Source organism: Orcinus orca, chromosome 9, assembly GCF_937001465.1.
Source record: "Orcinus orca chromosome 9, mOrcOrc1.1, whole genome shotgun sequence".
NCBI classification, from domain to species: Eukaryota; Metazoa; Chordata; class Mammalia; order Artiodactyla; family Delphinidae; genus Orcinus; species Orcinus orca.
The window spans coordinates 46,643,430-46,660,650 of record NC_064567.1 but is presented as its reverse complement, the minus strand read 5'-3'; the positions used below and the strand labels follow the sequence as shown (position 1 = coordinate 46,660,650).

The following is a 17,221-nucleotide window of genomic DNA, read 5'->3' as shown; positions in this document are numbered from 1 at the left end:
TTTTCAACTGGTAGAGTCAATATTCAATGGAATAAGGGTTGTGAGGGAGAGGGGTCAGACTACATGGATAACCCCAAATTATAATTAAAACTGTAGTCATTTCTTTTTTACGCAAAGACAGGTTAACAGTGTTCTGAGGCCCAGCTGGGTCGTTAGGCTTGATTATTCGGAAGCGGGTGAGGAGGGATGATTCCCCCTTACCGACTAACTGTATTTTAAATTTCTCTAAATTACCTGAGCCCTTTGGAGGCAAATAAAACTTGTCTTTCACATGCTAAAAAAAAAAAAATTACCCTTCTCTTTTGGAAAGATAAGAGGATGGAGGAAAGGGAATGGGGTTGGTAGCGACACCTAAATTTGCAAATCTGTGTCGTGGCTCAGCCAAAAAGATGGAAATAAAATTGTCCTGATAAATGGGGAGTCATTTCAAAATGTGGAACGTTGACTCTCAAAGAAAGGACAGATATCTTGCGTATTATATATTACCTACTTCCATCAGCTTTTCTAAAATTCTAAATTTCTTCTACGGCATGTTGGTGTGGCAGCCAGATTACCTACAGTATCCTGAGAGGAAGAAAGAACTGTGAAAGCCAGTCAAACAGTGTAAATGACAAAATGTTCAACTCCCATTCAAAAGCTTTCCAGCATGTAGAGTAATCAGATAACAAGGTGCCTTTTTACACACTGTGTGCTTCGATTAATCATATCATTTAGATCTTCCTTCATAAATGACACACAGCAGGCTGCAAACCTTAAAGAGTGATGAATGCCCTCTCTTGGTTCAGTGCTTTTCAGGTGTAAAACGCACAGAAGAGTGAACACGTATTTAGAAGTATCTAGAGGATTAGTTTTATGCCAACTAGGCTTGTCCAAGGCAGGCTTGTCAAGATGGTCCACAGAGACCCGGCTCCCCCTTTTGAACCTTTTCCTCTGGTCCATACCTCCCTACTGCCCACTCGGGTCCCCTACATCCTTTGGAGAGTAAAGATAGGCCGGGAAACTGCCTTCAAAGCCCACCACGGTGCCCTGCTGAGAAAACTGCCCATTTGACTGTAGACAGAAATGACTGTAAATGAAGTAGCTGCCCAGCTCATATTCTACCCTAGTAAACAAACGTGATCTTGCTGTTATAACCATCAGTGAAATCCATAACTTCATGTAGCTCTACATGTTCTCAGTGTCCCTGGAATCAGACTAGAAGAATAAAAGCTGAACATGAGAATTCATGTTAATTTCTTACCAACTCCAACACCTTGAATGTAAGAAAACAAAGTTCATATGAAAGTAGATTATCACATATATGTGGCAGAAATCCAGTGTGATAACCCCAAGGCTCAAGATGTGATTGAAAAATCTTTTCTGGAATGTTTATGCTTTTCAGTCAACTCATAAATCTTATCCTCCAAAGCTTGTACCTCTGGTGTCAAGTGAATTTTAGCCCATTCACCATTTGATGAAAAAAATAAGAATGTTAGGATATTGATTTTATTGGGAAAGAGACCGGATTAAACTTATTTTTTAATCCGGGTGCACTCCCCATTTTTATTATAAATACATAATGAAACAATTAGGTGAAGATTGAAATAAACGTTTGTGTTTTATTCATGCTAAAAGTATTTGTTCTATCCTTCAGGATGAAGCCTTGTAATACTTTCATAAATTCCTTAATATTAAAATAAGCCTCACTGTGTTTCCTTCAAAAACTTTTTTATTGGGTGATTGAGTTTGGGTGGGGAGTGAGCCTAATGATGAGAGAAATATGGCAATTCTAGGTCATTTTCACTCAAGAGAGTGGAATGTGTTGCTTAACTCCAGAGTGTCTTAGAGCTCTGATTTGGGGAATAAAAACTGGAATAAAATTATTCCCAGGACTCTAGCTCTGTTTATTTGAATAGTATTTTTATCTATCTGGTTTGAATTCAAATGCATTACTAACACTTTTCTTCTTTTCCATATAGGTGGGAAACAGACCAAAATATTATGGAAGAGAGTATGTATTATGCTATTCGTTGTTTTAATAGTCACTTCCTATGTCATTTAAATATTAAAATTTTGCCAATATGTAGTCTTCATCGAATGTCCATTGTGCAAGAGTTTAATAATAAGGATAAGTGCAATCAAATCCCTTTGTACTGAATTTTCTTATAATATTCAGGTGCTTGGCTTCATGAATGTGGGAGGGAGACTATCTCCTGCTCCATTCAGCTCTCTTCACAAAAGCCGCCACTGAGTGCCCGGCAAGTATTTGAAACATAAGGCGTAAGGCGGCATTTTTTCATAACTGTGGCTCTCTTAGTATTTCATTTCACTTTTACTTCAATACTATATAAACAGCTAGGGTGTCGAAGAATGTGAACTGAGCCTGAATTCCTTACTTTCATCTACCTCAGTAAACACAACACTCAGGAAAGTCGCCCCATTTCCTTGCAGTCTCCTAAAACCAAAATGATGATTTCTCTTGACATGGATCTATTAGCCAAATTGCCTTAATACCATAATTATGATTTCCCCCATTTTCCTCTATTTTTTTTAAGATTTTTTTTTTAATGTGGACCATTTTTAGTCTTTATTGAATTTGTTACAATATGGCTTCTGTCTTATGTTTTGGTTTTTTGGCCACGAGGCATGTGGGATCTTAGCTCCCCGACCAGGGATCAAACCCGCACCCCCTGCATTGGAAGGCGAAGTCAACCACTGGACCGCCAGGGAAGTCCCCCCTATTTTCCTCTTAATTTCATCTCTTGTTTTACTTTCTCAGAAACCTACTGCAAAGCAAATATGCATTACCATAAAAATAGCTGGCAGTCTCGGGCTGTGGCATGGTGCACAGCTCACAGCAGGCAGAACCACCCAGACAGAGCAAAGGGCGGAGGCGGAGGGGGGGAGGATGTCAGTCAGATGCACAATTCGATTTTCTTCCCATGTCCCACCTGGACGCATTATAAGGTTAAAGTCTCTTTCAGCTCCCAGAGCTCTCCCAGCCAATCCAAAACCCTCTTCCTCTATTCCCTTACCCATCAGAGCCTCACTTCCGTGATGAATGACCCTCTTATTTGTCCCAGTTCAGCAGCCACTTCCTAACTGCCACGGCTGCGTTTCTGAACCTTCCTACTGGGCCTTGGGAATTCAGCTGGGGGCTCTGGAATACCTGCCTGCATCGCTGGCCTCCTCTCTCTTCCACCCCCATGTCCCTAATATCTAACCTGGTTGTAATAGGACTTTTTTTTCTTCAGTATACTGATTTGGATTTTGCTCATAGAGCAAAAGAAAAGAGAATTAATTTAAAAAAGAGAAAATGAAAACCTATTATATACTTCTCAAATAGAACATTTTTGTACATGAATTCCAAAAGAAACTCTATTTATTGTTTCTTTCCCTTTTTTGCATAAAAGTTTTGTTGAATAACCTTCTAGTTTTCATAGTCCAACCTCCCCCCCGCCCCGCCATCCACATAAACTGTAGAGTGAAACGAGACCAAAGAAACATTTTCTTAACCATAAAAAAGGAACATATCGTATTAGAGGGAAGTTAGCTTAAAAACCTCATATTCTGTGTTTCCCTTTCTTTTTTAAAAATGAAAGTTTTTGTTGTTCCATTCACAAAGTAAGACATGCTCTATTCAGGAAACATATATGCACATTTTTTTCCTAGAAAGAATCACAAGAAAGTGTGTTCAGTAGATACCATTAGGGAAAGGGAATTTTTATTTCTCTACTGTTTATATTTTTATTTCTTTCGTGCCTTTTAACTTTCAAATTTTGAATTTTCCCACTGTGGGTAGGTATTACTTTTGTTCTTAAAAAGTTAATCAATTAATACCCAATTAATTTGGGAAAATTAGAGCATATAGGAATCTACAAGGTGGAAAACACCATAGCCCCACCGTGAAAGAGAAGCATTGTTAACTTTTTTCCCCTTCATCTCTTTCTTCCCAGTCTTTGTGCAAGCTCTGGTTTTTGAAAAGTTGGGATCATAGATATATACATGATGGGTACTTTTAAATCCATGCCTAAAGGGGCTGATGAGCCACACACTGGGTCTTCAGATGCACAAGACTGTCATTTTCTTCTTTTGAACAATTGAATTTAACTTAGTTCTTGACACCTGACATCTGCTGCTGGCCATCCCTGAAACATGTCCATTCAAGGGAGTTCAAACAAAGCTGCTTTCAGGTTAACTGCCTATTTGGGATATTCCTTTTCCCATTTTTTTTTTTTTTTTTTTTGCCCTTCTCCCCCCAGAGAGTGACCTGGGTCAGGGGTGTCAGGTTTCTGTGCCCTTCGCTGCGTGTGCCTCTTCCTGCTGCGGTCACCCCCTGCCCTGCCCTGTCAGGTTGTGTCCTGGACATCTCAGCCTCAAACCTCTTGTGGCACCAGCTTTTGTTCTTTCTGATGTGGGAAACTTTCCAATGCCCTCTGCCCTTCTATCCTCTCCACGTCCCTCCCACCTCTCCCTCCCACCTCTCCCTCCCTCTCTCTCTCTCTCCCTCTCTCTCTCTCTCTCTCTCTCTCTCTCTCTCTCTTTCTCCAGCCTTCTCCAGCCCCAGCTCTTGCTGCAAAGGAGGCTTCTCCACCTCCCAGCTTAGACCCACTGAACATGGGTTCTAGCCAAATTTCTCCTAATCTCCCTCCCAAAAGAACTGGGGACACTGGTCTCCTTTTGGAAAGGAGGGTTGCTCTTATGTCACACAGCACATTCATCCTCACCCCGGAAAAGCGATGCTGCAAGGCCTCCATACATTGACTCTCAAGATTTAAAACCAAAATTTGAGAAGCCAGAACACCCCTTTTTCCCAAGCTATCACTGCCCTAGGCTTTTGAGAGTTGATCTGGGAACTCAAGGCCAGAGTGTTTGACCTCACTCCCCTAGGACTAAAGCTTCAGCTTGTAAGGTCTAGTTGTAAAGAATAGAAGGGAATTAGGACATAAGTATTGTGATAGGTTTATTTTTTTCCAAAATGTTATCCTGGTACATGTGTCCTCTAAGAATCTTTGCATTCCTGTGGAAAAAAAACAACAGCACTTCTCGTGTAGCCAGCTTCCCTCCCTCCTGTCTCCCTTCCAGGAAGGTAAAAGGGGATTCTCTGTCCAGAAAACTTCTTCTCTAATTTATTCCCCCCAATTCCCTAAGATCGGGTAATCCTAGAAAGAGGGTGGTGTTCTCTCTCCCAGGAGCCCGAGACCCCTTGGCCCTGGCCTCACTCCGCCACAACCCAGCTCCCACCTTCCTCTGAAACACAGATTGATCAAATCTCTGATAACAGGGGTGAGCCGCTGTCTTTGCTTTAGGGCAGCAGAGAGAGCTGGCTGGTTGTGTGTCCCTAACTCCTGTCCTGTTTTCCTCTCCCCTGGCATTGCTGTCCGCTCTGTAGGTCCCAGACATCCCCTCCAGAGCAAAGCAGTTACTGGCCAAGCTTGCAATCCTACCGAATTTTCTACATGCATGTGTATTACTTTTTAAATTGCGGGGGAAAAAATAAACATTATCTTTAAAAAAGAAAAATAGGTACGTTTTCCAAACACATCCCTAAGCGAACCTAAGCGAATGCTCTCAAAATTTAGAGGACTGGAAGGCTGTTCATTACTTCTGGCCATTCTTTCCAGAGAATGAGCCTCAAATGAACAGCACCCCACACTGACGTAAGCAGGGTGATAATCAGTACGTGCTCATTTGCAATCAGGATAATACCTAGTGATGAGCAGAGTGCTGCATTGGTAAATGCTCTTTTGCTTTCCTTCATGGATAAAAGAGGAGCCATAACCTGGCTTTTGGTTACGACTTTAATTTTCAGCTTGTGATCAAAGGCAATAGCAGAAAGCCAGGTGGACTGGGCGTTCTTCCTTTTGCCTTGCCTACTTGCATGCTTATTATGTGTTTGGGTGCATGCTGAGAGCCAGGTCCAAGCCCATCTGGAAGTATACAGTAGTCACACCCCTCTTCATTTAAATGGGGAGCTGTAGGTTCCAGGTGGGCCCCACCATCTTTTTCAGGCAGCTCTTTGTGGTCCATGTGGGTATGTGATCTGTTCAGAACAAAGATGGTCTTGTCTCTCCTCAGGTTTCATGGGATCATCTCCCGAGAGCAGGCAGATGAGCTTCTTGGAGGCGTGGAGGGCGCCTACATTCTTAGAGAAAGCCAGCGCCAGCCAGGGTGCTACACGTTAGCACTAAGGTAAGCCTGATTTCATCCACTGTTGCAGCTGCTTTACAGGAGACTTTACTTATTTTTTTTCCTTTTTTTTTTTTTTTGCGGTAAAATATACATAACATACAATGTAAATGTACCACTTTAACCATTTTTTAGTGTACAGTTCAGCGCCATTAAATATATTCTGTGTCCTGCAACCATCTCCACTATCCATTTCCAGAACTTTTTCATCATCCCAAATGTTCGGTACCCATTAAATCAATTGCTCCCCATTCCCCCCTAATTATTTTTTATTTTCACTTCATTTACAAAGCAGCCAGCAGCATGTCAGAGGCTTATACATTTCCTGTTATCAGTTGATGGGCTCTGAGGCTCTGTTTATGCATACACAGCATTCTTTGGAGAATCATCTGCAAAGCTGCTGCTCTAGGGCTGCTTCCTTCTGAAACATCAAGCCTGCTGATTGAGACACACCTCTGCCTCCCTTCGCCCTCGGCAAAAGTCTTCACCTCACGTTGTGCGTGTGTGCCTGCACGGCCGTGCGCTTTAACCAGAGGATTCTCTCAGAGATCACACTGACTTCACACTGAGCTCCCAGGGGTAGTCATGACGCTCCACGCCAGCGAGCCATCGCAGCACTTTACCACAAAATCACAGTATTAAAAAAATCACAATTTCAGTGCTTGTGATTGGTCTGTTTACATTTTCTGTTTTTTCCTGGTTCAGTCTCAGAAGGTTGTGCTTTTCTAAGAATTTGTCCATTTCTTCCAGGTTGTCCATTTTATTGGCGTATAGTTAGTTGCTTGTAGTAATCTCTCACAATCCTTTGTATTTCTGCGGTGTCAGTTGTTACTTCTTTTTCATTTCTAATTCTATTGATTTGAGTCTTCTCCCTGTTTTTCTTGATGAGCCTGGCTAATGGTTTATCAATTTTGTTTATCTTCTCAAAGAACCAGCTTTTAGTTTTATTGATCTTTGCTATTGTTTCCTTCATTTCTTTTTCATTTATTTCTGATCTGATCTTTATGATTTCTTTCCTTCTGCTAACTTTGGGGTTTTTATGTTCTTTCTCTAATTGCTTTAGGTGTAAGGTTAAGTTGTTTATTTGAGATGTTTCTTGTTTCTTGAGGTAGGATTGTATCCCTCTTAGAACTGCTTTTGCTGCATCCCATAGGTTTTGGATCATCGTGTTTTCATTGTCATTTGTTTCTAGGTATTTTTTGATTTCCTCTTTGATTTCTTCAGTGATCTCTTGGTTATTTAGTAGTGTATTGTTTAGTCTCCATGTGTTTGTATTTTTTACAGATTTTTTCCTGTAATTGATATCTAGTCTCATAGTGTTGTGGTCAGAAAAGTTACTTGATACGATTTCAATTTTCTTAAATTTACTAAGGCTTGATTTGTGACCCAATATATGATCTATCCTGGAGAATGTTCCATGAGCACTTGAGAAGAAAGTGTATTCTGTTGTTTTCGGATGGAATGTCCTATAAATATCAATTAAGTCCATCTTGTTTAATGTATCATTTAAAGCTTGTGTTTCCTTATTTATTTTCATTTTGGATGTTCTGTCCATTGGTGAAAGTGGGGTGTTAAAGTCCCCTACTGTGATTGTGTTACTGTCGATTTCCCCTTTTATGGCTGTTAGCATTTGCCTTACGTATTGAGGTGCTCCTACGTTGGGTGCATAAATATTTACAATTGTTATATCTTCTTCTTGGATTGATCCCTTGATCATTATGTAGTGTCCCTCTTTGTCTCTTGTAATAGTCTTTATTTTATTTTATTATTATTATTATTTTTAAATTTATTTATTTTTGGCTGTGTTGGGTCTTCGTTGTGTGCAGGCTTTCTCTAGTTGTGGCAAGTGGGGGCTACTCTTCGTTTTGGTGCACGGGCTTCTCATTGCGGTGGCTTCTCTTGTTGCAGAGCACGGGCTCTAGGCCCACAGGCTTCAGTAGTTGTGGCACGCGGGCTCACTACTTGTGCCTCGTGGGCTCTAGAGCACAGACTTAGTAGTTGTGGCACACGGGCTTAGTTGCTCCGAGGCATGTGGGGTCTTCCTGGACCAGGGCTTGAACCCGTGTCCCCTGCATTGGCAAGCGGATTCTTAACCACTGCGCCACCAAGGAAGCCCTAGTCTTTATTTTAAAGTCTATTTTGTCTGATATGAGAATTGCTACTCCAGCTTTCTTTTGATTTCCATTTGCATGGAATATCTTTTTCCATCCCCTCACTTTCAGTCTGTATGTGTCCCTAGGTCTGAAGCGGGTCTCTTGGAGACAGCATATATACGGGTCTTGTTTTTGTATCCATTCAGCCAGTCTGTGTCTTTTGGTGGGAGCATTTAATCCATTTACATTTAAGGTAGTTATCAATATGTATGTTCCCATTACCATTTTCTTAATTGTTTTGGGTTTGTTATTGTAGGTCTTTTCCTTCTCTTGTGTTTCCTGCCTAGAGAAGTTCCTTTAGCATTTGTAAATTAGAACACTTCCTAACACCATACACAAAAATAAACTCAAAATGGATTAAAGACCTAAACATAAGGCCAGACACTTTAAAACTTTGAGAAGAAATCATAGGCAGAACACTCTATGACATAAATCACAGCAAGATCCTTCTTGACCCACCTCCTACAGAAATGGAAATAAAAACAAAAATAAACAAATGGGACCTAATGAAACTTAAAAGATTTTGCACCACAAAGAAAACCATAAACAAGACGAAAGACAACCCTCAAATGGGAGAAAATATTTGCAAATGAAGCAACTGACAAAGGATTAATCTCCAAAATATACAAGCAGCTCCTGAAGCTCAGTATCAAAGAAACAAAACAACCCAATCCAAAAATGGACAGAAGACCAAAATAGACATTTCTCCAAAGAAGATATACAGATTGCCAACAAACACATGAAAGGATGTTCAACGTCACTTATCATTAGAGAAATGTAAATCAAAACTACAATAAGGTATCACCTCACACCAGTCAGAATGGCCATCATCAAAAAATCTACAAACAATAAATGCTGGAGAGGGTGTGGAGAAAAGGGAACCCTCTTGCACTGTTGGTGGGACTGTAAATTGATACAGCCACTATGGAGAACAGTATGGAGGTTCCTTAAAAACCTGAAGCTAGAACTACCATACGACCCAGCAATCCCACTACTGGGCATATACCCTGAGAAAACCATAATTCAAAAAGAGTCATGTACCACAATGTTCATTGCAACACTATTTACAGTAGCCAGGATATGGAAGCAACCTAAGTGTCCACTGACAGATGAGTGGGTAAAGAAGATGTGGCACATATATACAATGGAATATTATTCAGCCATATAAAGAAACGAAATTGAGTTATTTGTAGTGAGAGGGATGGACCTAGAGTCTGTCATACAGAGTGAATTAAGTCAGAAAGAGAAAAACAAATACCGTATGCTAACGCACATATATGGAATCTAAAATATATATATATATATATATATATATATATATATATATATATATATATATGGTTCTGAAAAACCTAGGGGCAGGACAGGAATAAAGATGCCGATGTAGAGAATGGACTTGAGGACACAGGGAGGGGGAAGGGTAAGCTGGGACGAAGTGAGAGAGTGGCATGGACATATATACACCATCAAATGTAAAATAGCTAGTGGGAAGCAACCACATAGCACAGGGAGATCAGCTCGGTGCTTTGTGACCACCTAGGGGGTGGGATAGGGAGGGTGGGAGGGAGACGCGAGAGGGAGGAGATATGGGGATATATGTATATGTATAGCTGATTCACTTTGTTATAAAGCAGAAACTCACACACCATTGTAAAGCAATTATACTCCAATAAAGATGTTAAACAAAAAATAAAAGAAAATAAAAATCATAGCACCCAAAAGGCATTGCATTTACTGCACCTTCCTAACCTGGATCAAATATTTTATGTCCTTTGATCCTCATGGCAATCCTATAAGGTTTGGTGAAGGTTTTCAATTTCAGAATTGGATTGTCCTCCAAAAGTTCATTCGTGAACTCTTTGGAATTGGGAAGCTCTTTCTCCGTGGAAGAAATGGTATCAGTGAAACACTTCCCAGGGCCTTCCCTGGTGGCAGAGTGGTTGGGAGTCCACCTGTCAATGCAGGGGACACCATGCTCTAGAGCCCGCAAGCCACAACTACTGAACCCACGTGCCACAACTACTGAAGCCCACGCGCCTAGAGCCCGTGCTCTGCAACGAGAAGCCCGCGCACGCAACGAAGAGTAGCCCCCTCTCGCCTCAACTAGAGAAAGCCCGTGCGCAGCAACGAAGACCCGATGCAGCCATAAGAAAATAAATAAATAAATGTATTAAAAAAAAAGAAAGAAAGAAACACTTCCCAGGTCAGCCCACAAAGGTGTGTTCAACCCACCATCTCGATGCTGTGATTGTGGAACGGTCAATGCTTTCCAGGTTGTGACTGGGGATGGCATATCTTCAGTGATGTCATTATGGGGAAGCACTTCAAGAGTAGCAAGTGCCCTAGAGATGCAAAGTATTTTCCCAGCTTCCCAGCATCCCAGCAGCAGGAGTTGACAGTCCCAGTGGGGAGCCAAGCAGGGGCTGTGAGATATAGGACCAAGGCCAAGAGGGAACAATCTGAACTAAAGGGAGAACACCCTAATGATTAGGTCACTGGAATGCTGGCTCTGGCGTTCAAGCAGGGAGCTCCACACAGATCCCGTTTCCCTTCTGTTGGACCAACTGGGGTGGGAGGCATGGGGTGCTTTACTGATAGTGGTTAAAGATGTAATAATAAAAGGACATCAGGCCAGTGGTGATAGCTTCCCTTCCAGAGGTAATTGCCTGGTACAGGGGAGGGGGTGGAGGGGCATGGCTAGTTCCCATTAAGAAATTTATGTAAGATATCTGTAAATCAGGCAGTACTCCCTGACTTTTACAAATGAGAATGATTATGACCCAATGGCCTTAGTGATTTCTAGGACCAAACGATGCCATATGACTGACTAGGGTTAAACCCACCTTTGCCTCTTTCCAGGGATGTAGCCTCAATCAGGTACCCCATCTTGTCAAGGCTCAGTTTCCTCAGCAGTCAAACAGGGATAATAATTGCACCTGTCTCAACGGGTCTCCATGATAACTTAATGGGGAAAATCATGTCCAAGGGCTTAGCCCAGTGCCTGGCATTCAGTACACTCTCGGGAAGTTTTAGCTGCCATTGCCACGCTAACACTACTGTGATTTCTAACACTACTGTGATTTCTCCTTCCTCATGGGCAGGTTTGGAAACCAGACCTTAAACTACAGGCTCTTCTATGATGGAAAACACTTTGTGGGTGAGAAGAGGTTTGAATCGATTCACGATCTGGTCACAGATGGCTTGATAACGCTGTACATAGAAACAAAAGCGTCTGAATACATTTCCAAAATGACAACAAATCCCATCTATGAACACATTGGATATGCCACTTTACTCAGAGAAAAAGTATCCAGGAGGCTAAGCAGGTCTAAAAACGAATCAAGAAAAGCCAGCGTCACAAATGAAGAACACACAGCGGTTGAAAAGGTAAGCGACGCGAGGGACAAAAACAGTCTCTCTTTTTTTAATCTATGCTCAAAAACCGGACGATTAATTCTATATGTGATTTGCCAGTATGTTGTAGGAGACCACCCCACCTCCACCGAAAGAACTTTAGAATTTTCATGCTAAAAGGGACCTTGGACATCTTTCAGCTCAACCCCCTCATTTTACAGATGAGGACAGTGACGTCCAGAAATGTTTGATGATTTGCCCCAACTCATGCGGTCAGAGCCGAGACTTCCACAGATAATTATCTGTGCGTTTATTTGGAGTTTGAAAGGAAGAGAAAATCCCCTTAATGTTTTATGATGAAACTAGTCACTTGCTTTTTATTTGCCATTTGAGGTGTTACTGGCTCCATCTCTAGTCCACCCAGCTGGCCAGATACATGGTATTTGCATTTCCTTCTCTCAGGACTGGGTGACCCTGCGTGACCCACAGGTCCGCCGTCTCTTGAAGGTGGTTTTACCTAGATAACAGATTTTACCGACAGAGATGGGAGCATTAGCGGTGATGATGGCTCTCTCTGGGAGGCTTGGAAAGACAGGCTATCCTCTGTCCCAAAGGAGGAGTTATTATGCCTCACCGAGGATTAGAAGCTCCTAAGTGGGTGATGTTCAAGGTGGTTGCATCACGGCAGGATGTGGCGAGGAAGATCTGATTTTCCTCTCCAGTAAGCTGCTGTTTATTTGAAAGACACCACCGCAGTTTGCTAGCAGATTTTTTGGATGTGCCTCTTCAGGAACCATCTGCTTTGCCTGGTCCTGTCTGTTTTCCACTGAAAGAAAGTGACAGCCAGCCACGCCAGTCAGCCCCCACTGAGTCTGTGCTGAGCCCAGCTTCTAAGGCGAGCTTGGACCGGGGCAGATGTAAATAAGCAGGGCGAGCACTGCTACTTCTGGTGGTTACTAATCCTTAATTAAACTGGAATGGCCCCCTTCGTCCCCCTGTTGTCCAGTGTTAGCAGAAAGCAAAGGAACCTCAGGTTGACTGACTGGGCTTCGGCTTTGGCGACGGGGATGCACCAGAAAGCACTGAAATGAGGAGAGCAGAGGATGGCAGGCGGTTCTGTTGGCAGACAGGGGAGGATCTTAATTGATTTGCTAATTAAGCTTTAGAGCCTAGGAGAACCTTCCTCAGAATCATGTCAGATGAGCAGCTGGCTCATGAAAAAAATCATTTGCAATTTTCTTTTTATAACTCCAGAGTCTCCAAAGCACCTGTTTATTCTTTTGCAAATAATTGATTTGGGAAATGGTGGGGTTTCTGGTTGTTTACATTTCAACAAAAGAGAGAGAGAGAACTTGGGTTCCAACTTTCAGAGTTTGTTCCCGTCTAGGCAAAAGCCGTTCCTTACTCTGTTTGCCAAATCTGTTGAAAAGTAATTTAGAATAGAAAATCTGGAAGCTGACCTTCCTAGCCATGACAAATCAGGGGATGAATTGTAAAATAAATCTCTGAAGTGGTGTTTATATTTCTGAATTGGAGAGTGATGTCACCATAAAGGCAATCTGTTACAACTGCAGGCAACACACTAGAACATTTCCAGGAAAAGAGGTGAGTAGGAAGTGACTCTTGTGTAGTTGGGATGAGAATTTAGATCCTGGGTGTTGGAATTGACATTCACCGATTTCTGCCCTCCGCCACAAGGGAAGTTGGGTCACTGGAAACTGATATTTCTAGATGATAGTCCCATAAGGAAATTTACACGACAAAATATGTCCTTTCTTGTAGATCATTTTGTATTTATTTATTAAGATTAAATTTTGGAGGAAATTAATAATCAGATTAATAATCACTTTGAGTGAGGCACCCAGTATACTTTTACCTTTTTAGGAAAAGGTAAATAAAGAAAATGTTGAAAGAGAAAGTCCAAACTCAGTGAAAGGTTTGATGGACAGGTGTTGGTGGTGTGGGTTTCTTAGATGCTGATGATGCCGTGTTTGGCTTTCCTGGAGGACACTCCGAATACGGGGTCTGGTCATTTGCCAGGGGTCGCTCATTTTGTTACTGGATTTGTGAAGTAACTTGGTACGCCTCCATCTGTTTCTCTCTGACCTGTATTGACAAGTGGAATTACCAAGTCTCAGTCTTGCCAGAAATTCCATTTCCCTTAAGGGCAGGTCAGTGGACTGCTGCCATGGAGACAGTAACTAGAAAAGAGGTGGCAGAAGCTTGAGTGCATTGACTGAGAATGTCCGCGGCACCTGTCTGCTTCGGTAGTGGCACGTCTTGAAGGTTTTAATGAGTGAAATGGGTAGGTTTCCTAATACTTCTCAAATCCAGACAGCCCAGCATTTCATTTTCCAGAGTACTTAAAACTCCATCCGCCCGTTTATTTTATTGCTCATTTCCTAATGAATCCAGAGAGACTATGTTACCTGTAAATCCGAGAATATTAACAGTGTAAATTGGCAAAAAGATATTACCTACCCCATCAGATTTGAGCTGTTTCCAGATTTACCTCCTGTCAAGATGGTTAGCAGTGAACTTGATTTTAATAACTGCAGATGAGGTAGGGAGAGGGGAGGGTGCAAAAAAAAAATGTTGTGGTTGTTAGCCAATAGGGATCTGATTTCTTTCTGATTCTTTAATTGATTTTTAAAACATTATGATCTGTAAGGGCCACCGTTTCATGTATTTAATTAAAATGGTCATGCCCAGTGTCATTTCTTTCTTTTTTTTTTTTTAATTTATTTATTTTTGGCTGTGTTGGGTCTTCATTTCTGTGCGAGGGCTTTCTCTAGTTGTGGTAAGCGGGGGCCACTCCTCATCACGGTGCGCGGGCCTCTCACTGTCGCGGCCTCTCTTGTTGCAGAGTACAGGCTCCAGACGCGCAGGCTCAGTAGTTGTGGCTCACGGGCCCAGTTGCTCCGCGGCATGTGGGATCTTCCCAGACCAGGGCTCGAACCCATATCCCCTGCACTGACAGGCAGATTCTCAAACACTGCGCCACCAGGGAAGCCCCCAGTGTCATTTCTTTTATGAAACTTATTTCAGAATTTATTCCATAGATGGATTGTCTACTGACCTCCAAAACTGGTGCTGTAAGCAATGTAAGAATAACAGGATTTAACATTGGTTCAGACATTTGCAGTTCGTAAACAGATTTCACGCATATGAAATAGTTTCCCATTTTATCCTCAGAACAACTTTGCCAGGTACATAGGGCAGGAATCATTATCCCCACTTTATTGAAAAAGTCACAATAGTAGAATGAGGAATCAGACCCACACTTCCTAACTTCAAGTTCAAAGCTTCTTAAATCTGTGGAGCAGCTGGACCTCATTCTGTTCTTATTGCCCTTATTGCCTTAAGCAAACACCCTTGCTTTTGACCATCCTAAGTCAATTGATAGTAAGAATCCCTTAATATTTACGTGATGTGCTTTTGAAAATACACTGCTATCAATAGCTCTAATAACTAAACTGCCTTGTAAACGATACCCAACTGAATCAAATATATGTGACAACAATATTTTCAATAGCACATTTATTAAGTAAATTTGGCTTGCTGGATTAAATTGTATTTATGCTTTACTGGAGAAAAATCATCTGTACTCTTGATACAATACAAGCACATTTAAGTACATATTATAGTTTACCATTATTCATTTCACTATTTTTTATAATAGCAAACATCAGAAAACAACCTAAATGCCCATCAGTTGGGAATTCCTTATATGAATTATGGTACACCGATGTACAGGAATATTATGCAACCACAGAAAAGAATGAGGATGCTCTCATATGGACCAGTTTGAAAAGATTACCCAGAGTTATCAGATGCAAAACCAAATATACTATAGTATGGGCAGTATGGTTTCATTTGTGTAAACCAGAAAAAAAGATTTTACACATTTTTTTCTTGCAAAATCATAGAACATCCCTTGAAGGATGCAAGAGCTAGTATCAGGGTTGCCAGTGTGGAGGGGACGGGGGTGTCTAAGATGTAAGGGAGGGAAGGAGACTCCTGCTGCTATTTCATACTCTTTGAATTTTGAATCATGATAAATGCAGGATCCCATTCAGAAAATTAAATAAGAAAGCAAAATTCATCATGTCCTAAATTCACATACGTTAAAGCAAACCCTCCGTAAAACCTCTTCTCACACACACACATATACAGTTCCAGCCCTCTGGACTCACACTGTTTTCCCATCCCTTCTCACTGGCCCCCTTCCCCATCCTGATAGCTCTTTTTATTCTTTCATTTCTCCTTTGGATTGTTAGCAAAGAGTCTGTATTTAGAAGCCTTTTGCTGAAGGTTGGGGGCTAGAAGATAGTAATTATAGCACAGAACTAAATCAGCAAATAAAGCCTACGGCATGACTGTCCCTGGAAATGGGGTGACTGTTGCTCCCTCCCTGATCTTGGCCCCTGACCACCTATAGACCCCTCAGCAGCGCTCCCCTAGGGTTTTGTCCAGCCTTCCCCCCATTTTTCATGCCCTTCCACCCCACCCCACTCTCCTTTCTCAAGCTGCCCCAGGCCAGCTCCCAGATTCCTCTTGCTTTCCTACAGCAGCGAGGAAACCTTTTTTGTTTTTGCTCGTCTTGCTGTGAAACCAAGAGAGAGACCTTTTCTGGAGTGAAGGGCTCTGTCCTCCTATATAGATGAGTGTTTCAGAGAGGAATGATCTCCAACCTCCACCCCACCATTTATTTTCTTTTAGAAAGAATTATTTTCTTTACGTCCAGGGTGAATCTTTCGTCTTTTATTTCACTGTTTCCACCATAGGGATCAGCTGGCCTGCAAGATATCTTTGCCTAATACCATGTTACATTTTTCTCCATACTCCTGGAGCAACAGGAAGTGCCCCCCCCACCCCGCACCGCCCCAGGGCACAAATCTCCAGGCCTCACTTACTGAGAAGCCTCAACAGTGGATTCAGCTCATCCTGAGTGGTTCTCCCCACCAGTCCCATGATGGCCCCCAATGGCTGGTGCCCCTTGGTGACTTTTCACTCATCAGAGTGTTGCTCTTGCTGTTGTTTTCATCCTGGAAACCATCTGATTGGCTTTGTCTACAGGACAGAGTTCAGATTCCTCAGCAGGACATTTGCGGCCCATCTAAGCCCAGGCTCCCCTGGATGCAGAGCCTGAGGCAAGGGCTTGGTGCGTTGGTAATTTGGGATGGCAGCCAGGGAGCAGGAGGGAGAGCGAAACAGACAAGGAGAGAAGCCAGTCGAAATGCCGATTATTGAGTTGGGCACCTTCCAAGGAGCCATGTAGAACTGCTCCTGGGAGGAACTGAAAGGGGGGTGGTATTTGCCCACCACCCCCTGACCTCTGTTGGCTGAGGGATGCTTGTGAGCTGTTAAGTCCCTTAAACACCAGGCTGTGCCTGCAGAGAACCAGGTGGGTGCCCAAGGGCAGGGAGTGAGAGATCATGGTGAGGACAGATTCTGTCGTACTGCCGGAAGGTGAGAGCCACAGCGATGCCCGGGGTCGATGGTGGGCCAGACGATGCCCACTGCAGTCCGGCCCCGCCTTTCCC

General features: G+C 42.4%; 1 protein-coding gene across 3 annotated transcripts in view; it reads left to right on the top strand.

Annotated features, from left to right (window-relative positions):
* CHN2 (chimerin 2) overlaps positions 1-17,221 on the top strand; it is a 334,133-nt gene that overhangs the window by 201,755 nt on the left and 115,157 nt on the right. For all 3 annotated transcript variants that reach the window (XM_033420595.2, XM_004265678.4, XM_033420597.2), the window contains exons 4-6: positions 1,959-1,990; positions 6,058-6,171; positions 11,423-11,708. In XM_033420595.2, coding sequence (XP_033276486.1) covers positions 1,959-1,990; positions 6,058-6,171; positions 11,423-11,708 — 432 coding nt within the window. The remainder of the gene's footprint in view (positions 1-1,958; positions 1,991-6,057; positions 6,172-11,422; positions 11,709-17,221) is intronic.